Here is a 24266-nt window from a genome sequence, read left to right on the forward strand (position 1 = left end):
CTGTAGATAAGAAATTTATTCAGTGCATTAAAACCGCTAACCTGGGGGTTTTAACGTGCACCACGCAGTATATTGATTAGACGAACGCGTGCCAGTACGCAAATCATCCAGATTGAAACGGGCGGGGTGGGGTGTAGGTATCGAACCTAGGAGGTTCTGCAGCACAAGTTTTTGCTCCACGCTCCGAGCTGAGACGCGTTGGCCCACTGAGGTTGTTGCAGAGCTCCTTTTAAAAAATAGGCTGGTAAAGCGGAATAAAATAAAAGAAAAATTCAGTTTGATGCTGTTTTTGTTATTGCCCATCAAATAAAAAAAAAAACTACGAAAATATTTTTTTAGAGTCTTGGCATTGCGGTGAGTGAAAAGGAATAAACACGAGTTCGTATAACTAAAAGAAATCAAATTATAATAAAAGGTCAGAAATGTCTAATTTTCCAGATCCCCCGAGCAAAACGTGACAGGAAAGACACAACTTAAGAAAGAAAGTGCGAGGAAGAAAATGAATCGCACGAGAAAAGCCGTTCTGGAAAGGGGGTCGTCTTCTTCAGTTGAGCTTTCCCAGGGGCAAAACGTCACAGCTAGTGGTGCAAAATAAAACACCCTGTAAAACAAAAGACAAAAAAACAAATACAAAACAGATAGCTTAGTTTTTGCATTTGGAACATTTGAAGTCTACTCCGTATGTCCCTACGTAATCTTCGTAAGCGCACTCTTCGCACGCCATTGCATTAATCCACACGGAACGAGGCGCTGTCAAGCTTCAAGGACTTTTGAGTTACTGACAGTCACATTTGGCGCTCGTCACGAGGTTTGCAGAACGCTTCCACTTTACCGGCTTATTCAGTAAACGAAGGGTCGGCAGATTATCGTCTTTACACCGAAAAATCTTTGTCCTCGGTTTTATTTCCTTCAATGTAGGCGTAAATAACCCCTTGCACATCTTCGCATGTGAGCCCGAAGAGGGACTACTCTGCACTCACAATATGCACAATCTTTTCTTTTTTTTTTTTGTTATTAAAACCTTTGTGCTTAGTTTCGAAATAACTTGTGTAAAACACGTGCTTTTCTGGGTTTTTTTTCCGTTAAGTTTTTTCGAACGCATTTGGAGTGCATACTTACTTTGGTACCCCGAAAACTTTGGCTAGAGTGCACGCTGCTGACGCACACGTTTAAGTTTTTTTTATGTCACTTTTGCACTGCATGAAGCTCTGTGTGCTTCTGTCTTACACGTCTGGTCTACCCTATACAATAACAAAAAAGACTATAGCTATAAAAAGACTATGACTTCGCAAAAAAAGAAAAAGAATTCTGCTTGCGCAGGTTGATGGAGATATTGAAGCGTTTTAGCCCTATGCAAATACGATCATTTAAACAACTCTGTCGTCCCACGAAACCTAGAGTGATAATATCTTTTACGCAGTTAGCCAACAAATGGTAAAAATCTTAGAACATCTGTTCTTGATACAGTAAGTTTTACAAACTCAGCTGCACGGCTCCAAAACATCGCAAGTTACAAAATTTTACTCAGATTTGAAGGCTCGTCGAGCCACAAAGAAGAACCGAAAATTTGCTGTTCACTAGCGTGTTTTCACCAAATGCAGCGAGCGTTTTATGAAGTAAAGCGGACGAATGCCGTCGCATGCCGGCTAAGTATCAAATTAATCACAATGAAAGATTGGTGAACAGATGGCGGTAAAGTCAAAACGTCCAATTTTGCCCAGCATTACCCTATAACGATGCCTGGAATGTGGTCTCGACTTGTGCGCGTAGCTGCCTTTACCGCAGATATTGCAGTACTGACATTAGTTGTTAACTTTGTTTAGCGTAATACGTCATCTTTTTTCTCACCTTAAATTTTAGTAAGGTTATCAATTAGACTGAGGAAGTAATTTCGAGAAATATGAAACATCACTTTGTTTTACCTTCGTCCGAAATTCTACATAGCAGTTGTTTTTTTCCTGCGGAGTTTAACAAGAGCAAATTAAAATAAAACTGAACAGAAACAAGCGACCCATGTATTCCGCCGTAAAACGAACACAAAAAATAGGGTCAAAAGGCGGGGCCGACAGACTAAATTCGCTGAAAGGCCACGTTTAACAAAACTTCAGATGAGTCAAGTTGACAACGTTTGGTCGCCTGGAGCGGTATCACTTAAATTCTGCGGAAGACAGACCAACAACAAGATAAAAATATTTTGCAAGCTGGGATGACAGTCTAAGGACGAGACGCAGAGGTCCAACAAAAGAGCCCATTTGCTCTTAATCAAACAAGCTCAAGTTTCAAGGCAATTATATCTTAAAACAAAAAAGCCTGGCCAATAGATAGCAGTGAATCGCCGTCACGACAGCTCTGTGGTTACTCCGGAGAAGCGGGATTCATAATGAGGCGGCTGGAACGTGACGCATACATATCCGGAGAAAATGAGCGGCTCACAACCTCTCACAGTTACCGCCCTCCCGACCAGGCCGAACAAATCTTTTCTTTCTCAAGCAGACGATTCAGAACTTATCTGAAGGACCAGTCCATGTCAATGACAAGGAATCTTTATGCGTAAACTTCGCTCTTGCAGGTAAGCAGAGTTTTACTGATTTTATCAAGATGTACAAAATTACGGGAAGCAAGGATCACAGGTGCTGCCTAATATAGGCAACCGGCAAGGCAGTTTGGCGCTACACGTTGCGCCATCTAGCGGCTGCAAAATAAAGAAACTGGGTAGGCCAGGATTACGCGGGTCGCGGGGGCTGCGGGCGGGCGCATTCAAAAACCACGTGTGAACGTGGCATTTCGGATCGGCGTGAGCTTTTTTGGAACTGTTTTTTTTGTAAAAGTAAGTCCCAGCTTTACGTCTCCATGACCTCACCGGGTTCCTGTGACATCTCGCCTACTCCGAGAGTTCCCCGAAAAAATAAACGTTGCTACTGCTGCGTGAAAGACGGCCACAGACGCGAAGGTGACTCAAGCGGCATACTTTACTGCTTCCCTTCGAGATCTCGGGAAGTGACACGGCGGCAGAAGTGGATTAGTGCAGTGTGACGCATCAAGTAAATGGATTTTACAAAAACTGCTGGGGGAAGTGAATGAAAATATATGTGCAGGCTTGGAAAGTGGTCGGACGAAATCGTTTTACAGACTACTCGGCAAAATAACATATTTATACCAGTTGTATTACGAGTCGCTTTGACAGCCACATAGGAAATAGGGGAATACGATAGGAACAATCTGGCCGATTGTTGCTTCGCTGTGACGTCGAGAATCGGGCGATCAGGTCTTCAAGCGAATGGCCCGTCGGCCCGTTCCGGCACTACTAATGCCGTTCGGCACGCGCGGTCGCAACCAAAACCTTCCAAACCTGCGACCTCGTGCGAAGCGTAAGTATCCTTCTTACACGTACACTTTGTTGCCTGTCGCCTTTTTACACCAGGCTTCGCAATGTGCGTACGGTTCTGTAGCATGCAGAGTTTGGTTCTAGTTACCCAAATTTTCGTCTTGTGTGTGTCGGCCTCGGGAGAAGGAGAGGACGGCCGAGCGAGGCGGAGGAAGACCGTGCTGCACGAGGCTGGGGCCGTGCAGGAACGATAGAGCCGTTCTGGCTGGTCTGGCCATGGCGATCGCCGGGAGCAATCCGCCAGCGAAGTTCGGATCACGACCGGCGGAAACGGTCAGCCCTGGCCATACTGGCCTGGGCTATGACGATCCCGGAGTGGCTCCGCGGCAAGACCCTGGCTGTGATAGCCCGGAGCAGATAGCCTACGCAGCGCTGGCGCACGGGAAGGACGATCCGCAGGTCTGGGCACGGACTCCGACTTCGAGCTCAGAACGAAGGGCGACAAATAGGGTCGGCGGGTCCGGACTGCCGGCTCTCAAAGACGGGCAACCGGGTAGTACAGTAAACCGATTTGCCACCTTCTCGTTGTGTTGAGTCACTTCCTGGAAAACGAGCGGAGCGCACATACCGATCGGGCGCCGATTATTATATAGTGGTGAAGACAACTCAAACTGGTGTCCAAATGACAACTCTAGAATATGCTCTAAACACTTCGACCTATCAAAGCTCCCGATGGTCTTAAAGAAAAAAACAAAACAAAACAAAACAAAAAAACATAAAAGAACCAGAAACACGGCGCGCACTCGCACAGGGGGACTGCTGAAATCAGGGTCGCCGCCGCTCGCCACGTCCCTACGGGCAGACTGGCCGCCCCAGTAACACACACGCCTCCGCTCGTGGCGCTGAATGCAGCACTCTCGTGGCGCCGCCTGCAGCCATTGGCGGCTGGCTATGGTGAGTATATTTTTGCTTTTTTCTGCCTCTCTTATATATCCCCAGAATTTCTTTGGGAAGCTTGGTCGAGTATGAATATATATAATCCCATCTGGAGTTTGGACTTTAAATATCATTCCGCGTGTTTTAGTGCGGAAGTATTAACTGCCCCATGGAGCGGAGCAGGCGGCGTCTGTAACCGCTTAAAAACGAGACGTAAAAACTCGTAACCGCGAAAAGCGGCACCTAAATTGGCTGCGACGCGTCATAATTGGTGCTTTGTCACGGAAGGTGGCGCAGCCGCTTGAAATCAACGCGGACGCGCCTCGGAAGCAAAGAAAAACAAAAAGCATGGCAACGCAGGTGCCTCGTCATGGAAGCTGACGGGTGCGCTGAAGGTGAAAGCGGACTCGCTTCAGAAATAAAACACAATGAAAAGCACAGCAACAAAATGCTTCGTTACAGAAGCCGTCATGAAGCCGGCAAGGTTCGCCGCGCCTGCGCAGTGGAGGAGCGTGACATCACCGCCGCAGCGCCGTGTGCGATACGAAAACGTGCTGTGGCGCTTGTAGGAATCCGCAGCGTGTATCCATCATTGTTGCCAAGTTTCAGAATACACGGCGGGGCGGTCTGCGCGGTGCACCGCTTAACTCCCTGGCGGCGCTGCGGCTGCTTCTGCTCCTCTCGGCTGCCCGAGAATGGTTTCGCATTCACAACTCATATAAGAGTTTAGGCGTCCTCAGAATTTTTTCTTGCCTAGTTTAAGGTGCATGCGAAGAATGGACAAATCTTAAAAAAACTTCGGGGAGTTTTTTCTTGCCAGACGATTCATTATGGTGTCAGAAGACTACCCAATCAATATTTTACCACAGCGTTACGTATATTTTTAATAAACTAAAAAAAAGAAACGCAACTGCTCAAAACCGAAACCGAAACTGGAGTGGGGAGGAAGATGAAATATAGAAGAGGTGGCTGAAGTCACATGGCTGTGATACTTCTTCCCCCCAAAAAACGCATTTGCAGCTTTTTAGAAGCCTCGAGAAATGGGTATCATATTTCTTTTCTACTTTTAATATTATGTGCGTGCCTTCGATGACCTACGACTTTGACTATTTTGGTGGTCGTGTCTGAACCCAAGAAAACGGCCCGTGACCACGGAAAAGAGAGTGAGCGCGACTCAAACCGGCCAGTTCTCGCGATCGGCGGTTTTCGGGCGGAAAGAAACCGAATTTCCGGCCGAAAATTCTGTTCTGGGTAGTTGGGACCTCACATGTCACGTACAACTAGAAACCTCGGCGAATATAAATGCCCGTCAGTGTCCCTTTAAGCTCGTCCTTTAAGAGTGGAACGCGATAGCGTTGTCGGGCTCTCTTCCCCCAAGCCTTCTCATATAAACCCGCGCTCGTTCCCAAGCAGTGCAAGCGTGTGTGTGTGGTCTAGTCGGTAGCGCCACGTGCCACGTGATTTCACACGTGGTTTTGACGTCATTACCTTATCGCCCCTCTAAATTTGTCGGGAAAATTTTCCGCTAAATATGGGGGGGGGGGGGGGGGATTTTTCTTTAAACTTGGCGGGAAACTTTTACGCAAAATTTTCCCACCAAAGTTAGCGGGTTGATAGGGCCATGATGTCAAAGCCACATGTGACGTCACACGTGGCTGCGCGCGTTGCATGATGGAACGTTTTAGTCCCACCGACGCCGACGCCGGATTTTCGACACCAGCTCCTTTTCTAAACGTTCGTTAAAAGCGCTCGCCGCCTCTTGCCTTCCTTTTGGTGACGCCACCATCTGAAGAAATTCAGCCTCCTTGAAAACAGAACGGGATGCGCAATCTGTTCTTCTGGGGGGCTATGCAAGGTGGCCGGACGAAAAGAGACCGGGACTTCACCTCCCGCGAATGCTGCGATTGGTCAGCGACGTGGCGCTGCGCTGTCCAATCACAGCAGGCGGCAATGTCCCGGTCCCGTCATCCCGCCCTCTTGCATAGTGCCCCCCCCCCCCCCCTTTCAAATCCAAATCAAATCAAATCAAAGTTTTTATTTCCAGAAACACTGGAAGGAATCCCAGACAAAAGGCTGTTGAGACAGCTTGACTGGGTCTGGGACCCCTATTTCATTGGCAGCAGCTTGGTAGTGCGCATCACTCTACTAGCGTAACATTTGATGAAACAAAAAAAAAGATTAAAAATCGTAACTTTATAAACATTATAACACTAAGTTAGGGAACAACGAAGATATAAAAGCGGAAGTCTCGTTTTCTAATCGTGTTTATGTTGTTTGTGAGGCATTTATTTAAAACAAGTGGTACATTATAAAGTAAAGTTTGTAAGTTGTAGTTTAGTTTTGGAGCAAGGAAGGACCCATGCTTCTCTGGGGCGTATGTTGACATGACTGTTATGCCTTACAAGCTGAGAAATAGTAAATAAGAAATCAATGAATACTGTGAAGGAGAAACGAATGGAATAAAGCAAACGATACTCATACATGCGTTCAACCGGAATTATTTGATATCTTAAAAATAAAGGTTCTGTGTTGTTTGTGTAGGAAACATCAGCAATATATCGTATTATTGTTTTTGTAGTAATAGCATGTTTTTAAGGTTTGGTTTTGTTGTAGTAGCCCATACAAGGTGACAATAACTGAAGTGGGATTGAAATAATGCGTAATACATTTTAAGCTTATTGTTGAGTGGTAAAACATTGCGGAAACGAGAAACAATACCAACGACCCGAGAGAGTTTAGCTATCAAATAATTTACATGACAATCCAACGTCATATTCTCTGAAAAAAATACGCCTAAAGTTTTATGCTGGCTGACTATTTCGATTGCTGGCGTACCTAGTGAGAGAGTGCAATTTATTGGAATGGGTTTATTTTCCGCTTTGAATAAGATTGCTTTAGACTTCATTGTATTTGCCTTAAGGTCGTTAGTATCAGACCACACTGCGAATATGGAAAGAGTAGAATTCGCTTGGCACAGCAGTGTATCAACAACGGCCGCAGAGAAAAACATACTCGTATCGTCCGCATATATAACGAACTGCACTTGGTTATCGACGTTTACTAGGTCATTGATGTAGACGTTAAATAGAAAAGGTTCAAGTGTGCTTTCCTGTGGCACACCACAGAGAACACTTTGGAAAGAAGAGAAAAAACCGTTAGTAGCTACACTCTGTTTCCTTTGTTAGATATGAGTGAAGTAAGGCAAGTGGTAGACTGCGGACGCCATATCGACTAAGTTGAATAAGTAGTACTCAACCTTTTTTTTCTATATTTTTGTAATATAATTCCCTTTTGATGTAACAGGGTGGCTTCCGTAGATTTCCCTTTGCGAAAGCCGAACTGATAGTCTGTTAGTATAGAATGTTTACAAAAGAAGTGATCGAGGCATCTTGAAACGAATCTCCTCAAGGTGATTTTGTGAATGTTTCGACTATAGCTACTGAGAGTTCAAGAAACGCTTGACGTGGCAAGTCCCGATGATCATATAGTTTTGCAGTCAGTGCGATCGCCGAATTAAGCAATATGATTGCCGAAGAACGATATCTCAGAGCAAGAAGTGTGATTAAGTAAGCGACACCCTACGCTCCTTAAAGGGATACTTCAACGAAATTTCAAATATACCTGTCGTGTTCAGAAATAGGCTGAATGTGATCCACAATATCTGTAAATGACAATCCCACGTTTGTATTTTGAGCCTGATGGCTGTATTTATCGTTATAAACAGCCCACTCTGGTAAGCGCTCGGAGCGCAGACAGCGGAGAGTACGGTCATATCCGGCGCAATCTTGACGTAGTTTGCCTCGGGGTGAGCGAAGTTGCGACGAGGCTGACGTCATCAGGGTGCCCTAGCTGTCGAAGCACGCCAGCGCTCGGGCCACCGCAACTAACCGCAAATCTGCTTTTTTTTTTTGTGAATTTTGAGTGGCGGGTTTATCTTTTATAATCTTGCAGAGGAGAAGAGAGACGCCTGAGACATACAAAAGAGAGTCGCGTTGAGTGGGGAGTTCCTCCCTCTCCTCTTCTCTTGTGCTGGCCGTAGGGCTGTCGGGATGACGTCAGGTTCAAAGCATTATAGCTCTAGCCGAGAACGTTGTCGTCACTGCCCGTCAAAGTTTCTAGACGGGCATTACAAACAAGGCTATAGCGATATCCACCAGGTACTCTTCGCTAATAGTTTAATTTGTTTTAAAATTCTTTTTTTTTAAACAAGATATTGGTGTGTCCGATGTGATTCTGCTCCTTAGACCATGTATAGACCACAAAATAAGCGCCGAAATTTCGCTGTAGTATCCCTTTAAGCTGTCAATGCCCTACAGTAGTCTGGGACCCTTATTTAAAAAAAGATATTAATCTGCTTAATATAATCCAGGCTAAAGCTGTCTGATTTTTAGAAGGTAAGATCGCAAATTTTTACCGTCAACCGGCCTCCATGTCATCTTGAGGGCTTGATTCTCTTTCCTTCAGGCGTGCTATCAGGCGTACTATTGAGTGACTAAAACTTTTACATAAAATTGTTAACGAAGATGGCAAAACGAGTTGCTGGGCGAGTTGGTTAGACTCGTCCTGCAATTTTTAGAGAATTGTTCGAGGATTGTGGCATTGAACTTACTAACTACATTTCTTTCTCACTTAGCACACGCACAAGACCTTCACGTCCTTTAAACATTATTCCATTTCAGCATCACATCAACTGTTTTCAAAATTCTTTTTTCTCCCACGCACAATAATACTTGGGAATAAACTCGACGGGTCAAGTGGTGTGCTCCCCTATGACGATTTTGTTTAATCACTTTCCACAATTACTTTATATTAATATTCGACTTTCCTTTTATATTTGTTAATTCTAGGGTGATTTTGTCCGTATATTGTTCTTCGTATCTCATCCTTTTGTACTTTATTGTGTTAGTTTTTCCCCCTCCTTCAATGATCTCCATTGACGTCGCAGTATTTGGAAATAAAAAATGAAATAAAATGATTAACATTGTTTTCTGTGACAGAACGAGAAGTTTCGGCACTTCCGTGCCTTTTCGGGGTCGGGTTTGGAAACGGCGATCCGATTCTCAGCAGCCCCCTCAAAAGACGTTTGGCGCTTCTTTCCGTACAGTCAAGGTAATTTCATGTGAGAACGAACTGTCCTGATCCAATGTAGGTCACTGACGCAGACGATTACTCAAAATAAGAACGGGGTCACATCAGCCACTATATGATGCCTCTCACCCTTGTCAGAACACAACAACTGATGAGCTCACTGTATATCTGTCATATTCAATGTTCAACCGCCTTGCCGTTGCCTGCTCCAGCGGAGCGACTCCTCACTACGGCAAAAGATGTGCGTACCATGTGTCATGAACGTTGAGAACGGCACGTCTCTTCTAGCAGCGCTTTTCGCATGTTCGCCTTGTGCGACTACGCAATCAACGAAGCATCTGCGATAATAATAAACACAGGTCGCACACGCGTCTTCTGAGACATCTTTGAAATCTTAAACACGAGACGACGGCAATCGCGAAAAAAAATGTTCATAACACCGTGATATCAGGGGACCGGTTTTATAGCCACCAACGTCCTATCTCCGCTGTTTCTTTTTTTAATATAGAGATATTTGTATATATATATATATATATATATATATATATATATATATATATATATATATATATATATATATATATATATATATATATGAACAAAAGTAAGAAGAATCATGTCAAACTGATTGCAAGTCACAGAAAAAATTGGCACCAATCCTAGTTTTTTTTGTTGTTTTTTTAGATCATTATCCGAATGTCATACGAATCCTTGTTTGTGCAGGAGAGGCTTGGAGCAGACAGAACCCTCTTCGAAGCGAAGCAGAAAACCCCGGTAAGCCGAAACGAACTTCGAAAAAATCCTTCTTTGTTGTGAATCACTATTTTCTTGTGTGTGAATGGGGGCACGTTTATTAATAGCAGCCACTTGGAAGCCAACTTCAGAGTCTGATTCGTACAGGCGGACACGCAGCCAACTATGTTCACAGATTTTGTCATGCACTTTGCTGAAAACTTTTTTTTTCTGCATGTTTCGCCGATGACCTTAAGATCGCACTTACCGAGCCACGCGGAACGTGTTTGTGAGCCTCTGGTGCTGTGGATAATTGCTCCGGTCTCCACCGAAGTTATTCTTGTTATGTTAGTGAAATGTTGTTCCAACGCACGCCGGGAGGTTTCTTGTAGAGTCATTACCAGCGTCCCCTGTGCTCGAGCTTCAAGTGGACTTTTCGTTAACTTGCTAGCCACATACCTCTCGATTGAGAGTGGTTCATATTTTAACATGCACAGGACTGGCAAGGGTTTGGTAGAGATATAGCGTGATTGACAGAACTCTTATACCGAAAGGTATACACTAATCGTATCGAGAGTGTGGTGAAATGCGCGTTAGTAGGGAGGTTTAGTTAATTGTTTTTGCATTCGATTATTCACCGGTAGCTTTGCGTGTGCATCGTATCATTACCGGACTGTTATCGAAGTGAAAACAATGGTCTTTTAAATATTCCTAGCAAAGCACTATGTGACATTGAAACCCTTATCTTTTGACACTAAAATTTGTGAACAAAACACACTGTTTGGTGGGAACAGCGCAAAAAAGACGTAGGACGAGGTCGAAGAAACACACAGACAGGGCGCCCTGTCTGTGTGTTTCTTGGACTTCGTCCTACGTATTTTTTGCGCTGTTCCCACCAAGCAGTATGTACTACCAACTAGCCCAACTACATGCCTTGGAACAAAACACATTAATTTGTTAATATCTGGTTGCTAATTTTGGCGCAGTGTGCATACGAACCGTTAAACAGGCACCTCGGTTAACGGGTTGTGCAAATGTTTGTGACCCCACAGGGCCCAACCACTATGAAGTACCTGGTTACGTTCTTGGCTTTCCTCGCCCTCAGCTCGGCCGGAGACGAAGACAAAGTTACACTGGCTAACAACCGTTTCTGCTTCGAGTTACTGCAGTCCCTACAAGGTTCTATCGATACAAATATATTTTTTTCTCCGTACAGCGTTTCCACAGCGATGGCAATGATCTACGTCGGCGCGAGAGGCGAGACGCAACGCGAACTGTTTCAAGGATTGGGCTACTCTGTACCTGGGCTCACGCACGACCAGCTATTGAGCGCGTATGGCCCACACACATCGAGGCTCCAGTCTCTCCAGTCGAACACGACCTTCAAAGTCGCCAATGCCGTTGCCATCGACGAAAGACTCGCCATTGAGGAGTCTTACGAAAACACGTTAACCACCTCGTTCAAGGCAGACCTTCACAAGGTCGAATTTTTACACGGACCACAAGCCACTCTGAACCTCATCAACGACTGGGTCAAAGAGAAGACCGATGGCAAGATCATGGGTCTCTTTGACGGCCAGCTAGATCGCTCGACACGCCTCGTCTTGGTGAACGCCATCTACTTCAAGGGATCCTGGAACCGACCTTTTGACAGGATCCTTACCGAGAAAAGGGAGTTCTTCAATGGCGGCGAAACTAGAACCGAAGTGGACACCATGGTCGGGAGGTTTGAAGTTGGTTACCACGTCAGTGATCAGTTGCGGGTCGTGGTCACCGACCTGCCATACGTTGGGCACGACTTCAGCATGACCGTCCTGTTGCCCTTGGAAAACGACGGAGTGGAGCGACTCAGGAGGAACCTCACGCTTGACCTCTTTCAGAGCTTGTTTTCAGAACTGAGAGGACGCGAAGTCGACGTGTTCCTACCCAAGTGAGTACGACTTTCTTTAACTCGAAAGGTCAGCGCAGAACGCATTGCGTTTTATATTATAATTTATAAATTAACGTTTTTGGTATTGGGCATTTTATTTTTATATACGGACATTTCGTTCGAACCCGTTGGTGGGCAATTTCTAGAGCCCCGTTTCTAGACTTGCAGCAATGGGTTCTCCAAAAGCGTTTTGCGGGAAAGTCATTGGATTTTTTGCAATGCAGTCGTAATTATGATACTGACTCCTTAAGAATACTGACACCTTAAGAAACGCGAGGCGTGACGAGCACCAAGCATCTCTTATTATCGCCGCAATTGTGACATTAACTCATAATAACGCCAAAGAACGAATCATGAAGCAAGACGCTTGAAGATTATGCGCAGCGCAAGTTCGTGTGCTTTAACAGGGGTTACACTGACGTCGAAACGTCGAGCTCTGATTGGCTCTGGTGGAAGGATAATGGCTGGACCTCAACGCTAGCTTCCTTGAGGTCTAGCCACTATTCTTTGCATCGGAACCAATCAGAGCTCGGCGTTGTTCTGACGTCACCGCAAACCCTGCTCAAGGAGCAGACGAGCTTGCCTCCGCAATAATCCACGCCCAGCGTTTCTAACGCTGCGGTGACTACAGCAGACGAATCGACACTCCGTTAAATCCAACCACCGCCAACACCGCAATCCGAGGGAGTCAGTAAAGTGCGCCAGGAAGTGCATCGTCATGACGTTCGTAGTTTTTGTTCGCTTACTACCACCAACTAGGGCAGTCGCGCACAATGAATTCGCCGCGATCTCACACCATTTTTTGCGTGTAATGAGTTTAGCCGGCGATGGCAAACCTAAAGTCCGTCGATGCTTCTTTTCACAAGTAACGAACACTAATACGAATGACGAAGCCCATTCCGTAGAAACAAAATGGCGTACTTCGGTTCACTCTTCTGCTTTGCGCGCCGCCAATCGCGTCCTAAAATCTGCACCGTCACGCAATCGGCGCTTCAAAGAATGTCGCTACTTGTAGGAACCTGTCATCTATACTTCGTTCCAGCTTCGGTCGGAGCGCGGCCGATGTTACGAGCCGAAGGGCCAATCAAACAGCGAAAGAGGCACGACGTCATGGAGTGCTCTCTGCAGTTGATAGGACCAACCGGTATTCGCCGTCTCTCTGTGCGTGCTCCTCCGCCGGCTAGTCGTATCTAGTGCAGGGAGCACGCCATGACGCTGCGCTTTTTGCGCTGTTTGATTGGCCCTTCGGCTCATAACATCGGCCGCGCTCGGACCGAAGCTGAAACGAAGTATAGGAACTTTATACAGACCCACGGAGACAACGAGCGTCTCGACGATGCACATCCTGCGCTGCTCGATTGGCTTCATGAGATCGTATGCGGAGCGCAAGTTCGTCTGCTTCTTGCGCAGTCGCTGCGGTGACGTCATAACGACGCCTAGCTCTGATTGGCTTTGACTGAAAGGACAGTGGGTGGACCTCAATGCTAGATGCCTTGAGGTCTACTCACTGTTCATGTTCAATCGACCAATAAGAACTTGGCGTTCTGACATCATCGCAACGCCTCTGCAAGAAGCAGACGAACTTGCGCGCCAACTATTGTGTTATTTACCGCGTCAAAACAAAAAGTGCACTCTCGATTTCCGCCCGATGACGTTATAAAGGTGTCACGCTGTCGCCGGTTGCGATCCTAGCGGTGTCCCAGCAGTGGTTGTAGACGTGGCAGACGCCTGTTCTGCTACAGGTCACTCTCGAGCTTGACAGTTCACGGCAGCTCCGGCGGTCAGGAGTTGGGACGCCGCGACGACAGCGACACTCGCGTTCGATCGTGCTTTTCGCTAGCGTTTCTATGGCGAACCGCGAAAAACGAGACATCCGACAGCATGACACTCCGGCTTTTGTGACGTCATTTGTTGACGTCACAAATGCGGTATGGTACTGTTCTCCAACAATAGTGCCCTTGTAAGGGCGATGTAGGTAATAGTACAAATAAATAAATAAACAAACAAACAAATAAAAACTTTTATGGCGCAGCTCTTAGGCGCCCGTTTCCGGCTTCAGGGGCGTCGCCGTCGCCGTCGCCGTCGGCGTAACCGCGCGGTACATTATGGGAGATGTCCCGTAATGCACCGTACGGGACCCTCGTGACGTCAGTCTGACGTCACGTGTCGTCACGAGAGTCCCGCGCGGTGCATTATGGGACATTTCCCATGATACAACGCGCGGGGAGGAGGAAGTAAGGGAGGAGGGCGAGGGGGATGGACGAGGGGGAGGAGGAGGGGGACAAGGGGAGGGTACCTCGTCGCCAGAATGTAGTGTTTGAGGGGCTATACTGCATTAGGATATATGCGCATGAAGGCTTACGGTACGACGACGATGGCGTGGAGGGCAGCGGCGGCCCGCGGCCAAGCGGACACGCCGGAGGAAAAAGGACACGTCCAGCCCCGACGAACGCTGCTACACTTCTTCTTTATTCACGCGCACAAGGGCGATTAAAGGAAAAGGGGCACCCTGGTGGCGATTCATAAACTCAATTACAACAGGTAGGAGGAGGAGGGAGGGAGGGGGAGGAGGAGGAGGAGGACGAGGAGGGGGAGGTATAGCAGGAGGGGAGGAGGGAGGAGGGGTATACCCTCCCCTCAGGCAGACGCTCTTTAAGATTAAAATAAAAACTTTTTTAATCTTAAAGAACGTCTGCCTCGCTCGGCTGATATCCGAGAAACCCGTCTAGGTCTCGGAATTAAAGCAATAAAGCTGCGCAGAAGCCTAGGGACCTTGAAAAGGAAGAACGCACAAAGTGGTGGTAACGTAGCTTCGCATCAATGGATGGTTCTGATATTTAGAAATAATCTTTAAACTGCGAAAATATTTGGAGGCAGGAGTGGTCAAGGAGTCTTGGGAGCTCGGGGAAGCCCCGAGGACGTTCTGAAAATCCACCGCGTTCCTAGGAGCCCAGTTCGAGAACCCGTGGTACAACGCGTAAAAGTTGCGTAGAAACGTAGATGCCATATCTCTTCAACTCCCACCGGTTCGTTCTTTTCAGGTTCAAACTGGACACGAAAAATATCCTAAACGAGCCCCTGAAGAGGTTGGGGATCAGAAAGATCTTCGGCGGCGGAACGGACCTTTCGGGCATCAACGGCGACACGGACTTGGTAGTGGACGCGGTCGTGCAGAAGGCGGTTGTGGAGGTCAACGAAGAGGGCAGCGAGGCGCCGGGTGCCACCGGAGCGGGCTTGATGCCCCTCAGCGCCGCCGTGTCCCCTCCGCCCGTCTTCAGAGTCGATCATCCGTTCCTCTTCTTCATCCGCAACACGCGTACCAGGGACATTCTCTTCGCGGGACAGGTCAACAAGCTCTAAGCACATCGGATGACTTTCCCATATATGACGACGGAATTCTGAAAATGTCTACCTACTTAACAATAAAATATTTTTTTTAGTTGAGTTATAGACACACCACGTTAATAAATCATGAAAACAATATTGGTTTTTATTTTTTCACATGTTTCCTGACCGGTTGACCCCGCCATTTCATCGAAGAAACAAGAAAAGGGTCATCTATTGCCAAAAGGTACTGCTTTTAAACCCCTATCAGACGGGCGCGCTAAAGACCTCCATAAGGCACTCCCTTAAAGAATCGGCTCGCGATCTCGGACCTATCGGCATTCGCATGGTTCGTCAATCCTTTAATTGAGTTCGTTCTGGAGGTCTTTAATGGACCTCTTTTGGAAGATGTATACGTGGCGCCTGTCAGAGGTTGAACACGAAGAAATCGTAAATTGCAAAAGTAGCAAAAAAAGAAAAAAAAAGGAGGCGCAGGAAATATTGAATTGAAAACCCACGCGTCACGCGGCTAAGCAATATCATGACGGGATGATAAAACGCAGCAGATATGAGTCAGCCGGTTATTCGCCGGCTCGCATCTACTGCACAGTCTCTTGGAAGCTAGTGCATTATGCTTCGATACATTCCATTGGATTATTGTAATGTGATCCCGGCGAAAACGTCGATTCTGGACCAACCAAACAATATCCGTAAACAATCAATCCTTTTTGTACGGACCGCGTTTATCAAAAAAAAAAAAAAAACAACAAAAAAACACCCGAGAGAAACAAACGGTTGAATTAATTGAGGGGGGATTATAAATGAACTACAATTTATGTTACTGTTAATGGACTCTAAATAAACGCTAACCAAATTCAATCTTTAAAAAAGTAAAAAAAGGACCTGTCATTATTTCGGTTTCGTTCGGGTTCAGTAGATTTGCATTTTGTTCCGCTTCGGTTACTGGCGCCACCAAGCACGAGCCGGTTCCCGAACCGGTTTTAAAAATAAAAAGTAAGGTCGCCAGAAGCTGTGCTGCAGAAAAAAGAGAGCATAAAAAAGAAAAAAAAAGTCTAGTTTTGTTTTGTGATGATGACTTTTTATAGTAAACGCTATTCAATGAAGATTACATGGTTATACAGGTAGCTCACAAACCGAACCAAAGTACTGGGCCAGGTTGCTGGAAACTGCGTCTCAACTGAGACTGGGGGAAAGAAAGCACTGCCAAAGCCAGAGCACGAGCTCAGCGGGACTCAAACCGCGTCTGAAGACGCTCGCGCGCCCCAGCCTTTTACAGAGCTTTCTTTCACCAGTCTTAATACACCTTTTGCTATATTACCCAAGCATCAAGGAGAATTCAGGGATTGGTGTTCCACGCGCCGCACGTGCTAGCTTCAGCAGTAGTAACTTTTCTAAAGCAAACACCTAAAACAAATTGTATCTTGCACGCGCGTTTGTCAGCGCTTTATTTTGGTTCTTCGAATCTTTTATACGGGGAGGGCGTGCGCGTGTGGCGCGTGGAACACCAATCCCGGCATTCGCCTTAATGCTTGGGTAATTTAGCAATAGGTCTATTTAGGGTGCCTTCATGTGCGCTTTGATTGAGGCACCCTAGGTCTATTATCCGAAACACTGTTCTATAGTGCGTTTGACCTTATGTTCTACCGCAGAGAGGGCTAGAAGCGCGAGCTCATAGGTTTGAAACCTGCCCTTAACGCACGAGAGCTTGTGCTGTCGAGATGTGCCCTAGAGCAGGGAGCTCGCGCTTGCAGCCTTTCCTGCGGTACATCATGAGGTTAAACAGAGTATTAGCGATGTGCGCGACCAAAAGCGTCGCTGCGGTCAGCGTTCCGCGATTGGCCAAATTATGGGCATATAAGCATTGTCAGATTGTCAACTTTGACGGTGCTAGTTTTGGATTGCGATGGCTCCTAGGCTCCACTGTGCTTTTTAAACACACCACCGTACTCGTCGTCGCACCTGATGGTAAGTAGCCAGGATAACAACTGGTGACGTCACGGCGAGGCAAATCCCGGTCGTGACGTCACGGAGGAAAACCATAAGAGGGCGCCACCGGAACATCTCGGCGCTAATAGCAAGCCCGGCCCAGTACTTACGTATGAAATCAATCAGCCAGCAATCACAGTGACAGCGTGATGGTACCACACACAGTATCTCGCAAACTACTCACCCTGCAGGCCTGAACACCTTGCTTGAGCAATTGACTTAATCAGAAAGACCGAAAAATAATTTAAAAAAAAAATGATGAAAACAAAAGGCGACATTCTGCTTTCGAAAAAAACGTATGCACAAAAGTACTTCTTCAAGCGGCGTAAACGCTCATTCACACTGGAAGCGGATCCGCGTTTGCAAAGCGGTTGCGAACGCGGTTGTATAAAGATCCAGTACAATTGCACGCGCATTCGATCACAACAAGTGCGCGTGCAATTGTACTGGATTTTTATAGGGAGTATTCACTGGACGCCATATTTGTGGGTGCTGTTTAGAGCGCATGCTCAGAACAAGCTGACATCAATAGGCTGCTAAGACCGGCACTCTTGATGGTGCGGAATGCGCGTTGCAAAAGAACTGCGGAAGCTCGCCGTCAGCACGCGCTCAGCAGGCGCGCACACATATATGGCCGCCAGTGAATACTTCCTATACAACCGCGTTCGCAACCGCTTTGCGAACACGGATCCGCTTCCAGTGTGAATGAGCGGTTAGTGGCTCATCTGGACGATTGGCGCCCCGGCGACTTGAGCAGTAGTGCCTTGCTCGTCGCGGCTTTGCTTCTTAGCACCTCCAAACTTTGCCACCGCGGAACAGAAACGCCAACAGCCGTCTACTTTTTTCATGTTTGCTTTTCTTTTCTTTGAGTAAGGTGCTCATCTGCAAGAAAAGAAACACACACACAACGAGCAGCTTATTAACTTATTGGCCATAGTCAGATATACCCGGTTTCATCTATATACGATGTACCGCGATGGTACGAGCTACCGGAGCCAATCCTTAGCAGTAAGCTTGTCACGTGACTTCGCGCTCCTCGCGTCGCTCATCCCCAACCGGAGGGACGCCTGGCATCCTACGATCTATGGATTGGCTCCGATGCAGCGTCTTTTACATTTCGTCGTATGGTGAAACAAAATATAGAAATGTGCGCCAGCGTGCAGACTCGGCGATGCCAAGTCCTGCTGCAGATACGTGAAATATGTTTTCTTTGTTTAATTAATATCAAGTTGTCTCCACGTCGCTGTCGTCTGTTTAGCCAAAGCTTCGCTGCTGACGCCAACGTCGCGAATATTAATTTGATGTCGCGCCGTCACCCGCAAGAAGGCGTGGCTCACATTTTATTACACCGAACCGTTTTTCAATGAACCTGGTGACCGCCACATGACATTAGGGTTTTGTTCTGATTTGGGTTCAATAGGCTCCTTGCACTGACGTCACATCGCATACTTTTGAACACCATGTAAAAGGAGGAGAGGGAAGCTGCTTTTGTAATAATTTTGAGTGACAGGTTAATCTACTATAATCTTCTGGGAGGAGAATAGCGACGCCTGTGCAAATCCGGGAGGCACAAAGGAGAATCCCGATAAGAGGGGAGCTCCTTCTTCCCCTTTTCACGGTTTAGTTCCGGTTCGGTTAAAGATAACGGTTTTCACTCCGGTTTTCCGTTCCGGTTCAGTTTCGGTTCGGCACCCGTAAAAAAAACCTTATGGATTCCAATTATTACTCATTGTTGAAAAATAGAAGCGCATAGGGTTGTGCCCTTCTTGAATGCTATACGTCGAGTACATGCCCAGCAAAGGACACTGTGTTGGAGTCAAACTTGACTTCTAAACAAAGGAGTGATAAAAGTAATAATTTCCAGAATATATTTATCTGGCCGCTACGAGAGGGAAGATTTTTACTGGCCTCCCAGTATTTGTTTTTAAGGAACATTAACTATGCGTCCCATAACTGGCAAGTAAAAAAATATTTCCACTTTTTTGCAACATAATCAGGCAGCTAAGGCATTGTTAAGTACAAAATTGCTTAATCTACAGCAATGCCGCGTACTCCTACCGTACAGTTCTATTAAAGCTATGGACTACAAAATATGAGCAAGAGTGGCTGTCTCAGCTTTGTTTTTCGCGTGCATCTTTTGCGCGGATCAACAAACTTACATATGCTGCAGTTGAGTTCCAGACATATCACAATCGCGAAACAAAATATTTTAACGAAGTACTACAAGAAACTGAGAATAGCTTTTTAATACTGAAGAAAAAACAATTATAGCAATCTAAGTAATAAGAAGCTGGAGTGTCTAGCGAGCTCAAATCGTTAGAACACAAGTATATTCAAAGATAAAAGGAAAGGGATATTCGGTTGCGTCTGTTGGTGATTAGAGCTCAGTGACCATAGAGACGCTGTGGAAAAGCCCGCTGTTTTTTATCTTGGGGTACATGTCTGTCCCAGGGTTATCTTGAGCACTGCCTCTGCTCGCTGTTGCCATTCCAACCTCTGTTTTTGCAGGTGGAGCTGCCCAATTAGATTTCGGACTTCCAAAGCTGTTCAGGATTAAGGAGGGAAGTTGTTACTTCTCTGATTTGTTCCGCGAGGTCATCTTACGGCTACGGGAAGCCCCACGACATTCTTTCTTCAGGAATCAAAGTAAGTACAAAGAGGCTCAAAGAGAGTAAATCTTTTGTTCTATTTGTACTCGTATAAAACCCTCTGAGACTATTTGTGCTCGTTTGTAACCAAAGCATTTGGTTGAAATCACACTCCACAGAAAGCTTGTTGCCTATGTTTGTGGTATGAAAATAGTAAGTAAAAATACAAACAAAAACAAGTACATACAAATATTTCAAAACGCGTAGAAAACGTTTGTATGTTTGCACATTGGAGTTGCCCCAGTAAACGCTGATACACTGGGAACGTCAATAGCTGTACCTTATTTGAATAGCTTTATTTGTGTCCTCTTGGTAACTCGCAATATTAAATAACCTTATGGTCGTCTCGACACGATTAATCACCTTATTTTTATTGAAGATGAAACTAAAACGAGAGCCAGTTCTCACAGACGTCTTTCGAGAACGAACTAAATGACATCTCCACTCTCACGTGAAATAACTCTTAATTTTACTTATCACGCTCAACCACGAAACTACGTACCGCAATAGAAATCACTGGTCTAACCAAACACCATTATAAAATTAGCCCCGCAGCTTTCATGCGTTGGGTAGCCCCCCCCCCCCCCCCCCCCCCCCCCCCCTCCGCCCGGCATGAGTAGTACTGCAACGTACCAGCGCTTTCGTCTGCGTAGCGTTCTTTTCTACCGAGTATCTCAGCAACTCTAAACGTAAACCACGCCTATGCAATTAATTAAAATTTTTAACTCTGTACCAAACGTTTCAGCGGTCACTGATACATCACGTGCTGTTTCTTTTTATGCAAAGGCTGACACAAGACAAGACCAAGATGCGACATTTGATCATCTTCGTGTCGCTCCTTGTGGCGTGTTGGTCCCAGAAAGAAGAACAACTGACGGTCGCTAACAATAGGTTTGGACTCCAAATGCTCAAAATTCTACAAAGCTCCCCCCAAGGAAACGTATTCTTCTCACCCTACAGTGTTTCCAGCGTCATGGGCATGGCGTTTGCGGGGGCCAGGGGAGACACTCAGCATGAACTTTCCCAGGGTTTGGGTTACGCTTCCGCAGGACTGCAAGACTCGGACATCTTGGACGCCTACGCGCTTCACACGCACCGGCTGCGGTCGCTAGAATCGAATTCAACGCTGGAAGTTGCCAACGCAGCGGCCGTTCATGAGAGGTTCGCTCTTCAAAGTGCTTACGAACTCCATTTGGCTGGATCCCTCACCGCCATGCTCCTAAAGGTTGATTTCGAAAACGGAGGCCGAGACGCCGTGGACACCATCAACAGATGGGTGAAGCTGAGGACACACGAAAAGATTCCGCGTCTCTTCAACGCTCCTCTGGAGTCCTCCACGAGACTGGTCTTGCTCAGCGCCATCTACTTTAAAGGGAAGTGGGAAAAGGAATTTGAGAAGAATCACACCGAGAAGAGGACCTTCTTGAATGGTGGTACGACTCCGACTCAAGTCGACACCATGACGGGGTTGATCCCGGTCCGTCACCAGTCATTCGAAAGCCTGGGCGTCGACATGGCGGAACTGCCTTACCAAGGGGGCGACTACAGCATGGTGATCCTGTTGCCCAAGCAGAACGACGGAGTGGAGGTCTTCAAGCAGAATCTTACAGATGTCCTGATGAAGGATCTGGCATCACAGCTGGTGGACCGTCAAGTTCGTGTATTTCTTCCCAAGTAAGTATGCTCGTTACGTTATATAGATAATAAAATCTTGTTCTGATATGTTGCTCATTGTAAAACGTTGTGGGAACGAGGTTGTTTTCTGAATTGGCACTTGTAGAATTGAGAATATAACAATAAATTAGGTATAGTAGACTAAAAATTTATACAGACCAGTGTCTCCCTGCAGGCTGTGTTGTGAGTGAAAGTAAATCGGTCATTACTCCATTGCTTCAGTCTCGAAAGGTTTATTAGCTATTACCTTAGGTATGCATGTTGAGAACTAAAATGATGGTACAGTGGTTTTGATTAGGAAATAAATGCTAGCAATGCGGCGGAGCACCAATTGTTTTAGGGTATTTTAACGTTTACGACAAATACAAGACATCCAAGGCTGTTGGCTGCATGCACCAGCGACTCCGTCGCAAGTGTCAACGAAGCTAAACCGCAGTTATAATGAAGGTGGTTGTTGTTAAAGTAATGGAACTCGCGCAACGCAGATTCTTCTCGAGTAGTATATGTTAAGATAAAATAAGCAAGCATCGGGCACGGTACGATACAAGGTTCAACCAGGCAGCGTATTAGACATTAAGAATGCATCGTTAAATATACAGTGATACATTTTAAATACCTAACAGTTGACCCAGGTGAAATCATTAAAACAATATAACGAACAAGCGGCACATGCCTTCACCAAATGGCAGCACTTTCACAGTAAGTGCTGAAGATCTCCTAATAGTGGAGCTATGTTAAAAAAAATACTCTTCACCGACACTCTAAAAGCACCGTAACACCGTTATATAGATAGAACTAACAGATCTCCATGTCATGTTTATCAAATTGCAATGTAATTTAATCCCTATAACTCTAGATGCAAAAGAAAATATCCGATCTTGCTTTGCCAGCAGATAAATATTGGCACTTGCTATCCTGGTCAATCTACATTTTTCAAAACGTGCGGCGCTTTTCACGGGCGCGGTAAGGCGTTCTGAGTACAGGCTGTAACAATCCGCCTGTTGCAAAAGACAAAGGCGACGGATAAAAGGCGAGCGAGAGGGCCGTCGAGCGCTACCAACGCATTGCTGCACTTCGTTACCCTTTCTCTCTTTCTCTCTCCACTGCCACGTGGTAGATGCAGCTGAGGCTAGGAGGAGCGCTTCGGACGTTCCCACAATTCGTTTCGCGCCGCGCTCGGCCTTTTGGCATTTTGGCAAATGGTTTTGATCGAGAAGGAAGACATACTAATAAGGGGGTCAACATAAACCTTTCCACTGTTCTTACCAGTCAGTCCTTTGTCACGAGAATCTGTCGACCGTCGAAAGTTTAAGAACAAATTTATATTTCAAATATTATTTGGACGTTATTTTCACTTTCGTAGACGGTACTCACTGCTGCTTCGTGGCTGTTGTGAGCGATGACTAGATCTGCAAGTGTCCTTATAGATTCTGCTGCTGCAAACATTGAATGGCGCAATGCGCTTGGTGCAGGTTCAAGTTGGAGGCAGAATACTCGCTTCGGAACCCACTGCAGAACTTGGGCATCCGACGGATCTTCGGCCCAGGCGCAGACCTATCTGGAATTACAGAGGACAATAATATCCAGGTGTCCGCAGTCGTGCACAGGGCATTCGTGAAGGTGAACGAAGAAGGAACCGAAGCAGCCGCAGTCTCGGGAGCGGTTTTTGTGACGAAGACCCTCGGCTTGCCGGCAGTTGAATTTAAGGTCGATCACCCGTTTTTATTTTTTATCCGAAATACTCGAACTAAAGATGTCATGTTCGCTGGACAGGTCAATAATCTCTAAAAAGAAAAAAAAAAAGAAAAACACGAATAATAAATATATTATCCCAAAAAGTACTGCCGATCAACAATAATTCCACTCAAACTCCCACCGTTCTTGACATCAAAACATAAATATTAACCTATACTGGAGCTGGAAAGCATCGATAACACACTATATATATATATATATATATATATATATATATATATATATATATATATATATATATATATATATATATATATATATATATATATATAATGTGTGTGTGTGTGTAAGATACTCTTATGACGAGTTAATTCGTCACTTTATATTAAATGCCCTGATATATCCTATTCTACCTCATAAAAACTAGGCATTTTTTTACACCAACAATAAAAAGCTGGGACAAGCGCTCTCTCTGGTCGCTGATTTAGTCGCATTGTAAGCAAAACATGCCAATGATGTTTTCGAATTATAGCTTTAATTGCTGTATTTTAATAACCATATTAACACAATGACACACATAGGGATGCTGTTAGGTGTCTAACACCCCCACCGTTACACTCCTAGAGATATGAGACTTCTGTGTGGTCAAACACACGTCATAGGCGTTATAGTCAACATTACAGAAATGCATGCATTGTCTGATAGTAAGAGCAAGTATGACAGTGTTAGGCTTCGTGGACTTTTGCCTCTTCCTCCCTTCTGCATGAAGCTCCGAAGATAACTCAATAAATAAAAATTTTAAACACCTAAGCGCATTCTAGCACGTTCTTAAGCTGATCCTCTTACACACATGCACTCTGTATGCAACAGGCAAAGCGAACTTTATTTACAGATTCACACACACAAA

The 24266-nt window shown here is 45.8% G+C and overlaps 2 protein-coding genes across 2 annotated transcripts; both read left to right on the forward strand.

Annotated features, from left to right (window-relative positions):
* Positions 1-11145: 11145 nt before the first annotated feature.
* On the forward strand, positions 11146-15408 carry LOC115312013 (intracellular coagulation inhibitor 3). Its single transcript, XM_029970885.4, has 2 exons — positions 11146-12011; positions 15053-15408. Exons 1-2 carry the CDS (start codon positions 11146-11148, stop codon positions 15369-15371), a joined length of 1185 nt encoding a protein of 394 aa, XP_029826745.3. The 3' UTR covers positions 15372-15408.
* A 5374-nt stretch (positions 15409-20782) lies between these two features.
* LOC8042880 (intracellular coagulation inhibitor 1) lies at positions 20783-23502 on the forward strand. The gene is made up of 2 exons (XM_042289881.1): positions 20783-21664; positions 23137-23502. The coding sequence occupies exons 1-2, from the start codon at positions 20799-20801 to the stop codon at positions 23450-23452; spliced, it is 1182 nt and encodes a 393-aa protein (XP_042145815.1). The 5' UTR covers positions 20783-20798; the 3' UTR covers positions 23453-23502.
* The last annotated feature ends 764 nt before the right edge of the window (positions 23503-24266 follow it).

The sequence above is a fragment of the Ixodes scapularis genome, unplaced genomic scaffold (assembly GCF_016920785.2).
Source record: "Ixodes scapularis isolate PalLabHiFi unplaced genomic scaffold, ASM1692078v2 PGA_scaffold13__105_contigs__length_92229423, whole genome shotgun sequence".
NCBI lineage: Eukaryota > Metazoa > Arthropoda > Arachnida > Ixodida > Ixodidae > Ixodes > Ixodes scapularis.

Excerpts from the sequence above, each read along its gene's own strand:
- LOC8042880 (XM_042289881.1), top strand. The coding sequence starts at position 20,799 with ATGCGACATTTGATCATCTTCGTGTCGCTCCTTGTGGCGTGTTGGTCC. Across the intron at positions 21,665-23,136 it reads GTTCGTGTATTTCTTCCCAA|GTTCAAGTTGGAGGCAGAAT; the intron begins GTAAGTATGCTC and ends CGCTTGGTGCAG.
- LOC115312013 (XM_029970885.4), top strand. The coding sequence starts at position 11,146 with ATGAAGTACCTGGTTACGTTCTTGGCTTTCCTCGCCCTCAGCTCGGCC. Across the intron at positions 12,012-15,052 it reads GTCGACGTGTTCCTACCCAA|GTTCAAACTGGACACGAAAA; the intron begins GTGAGTACGACT and ends CGTTCTTTTCAG.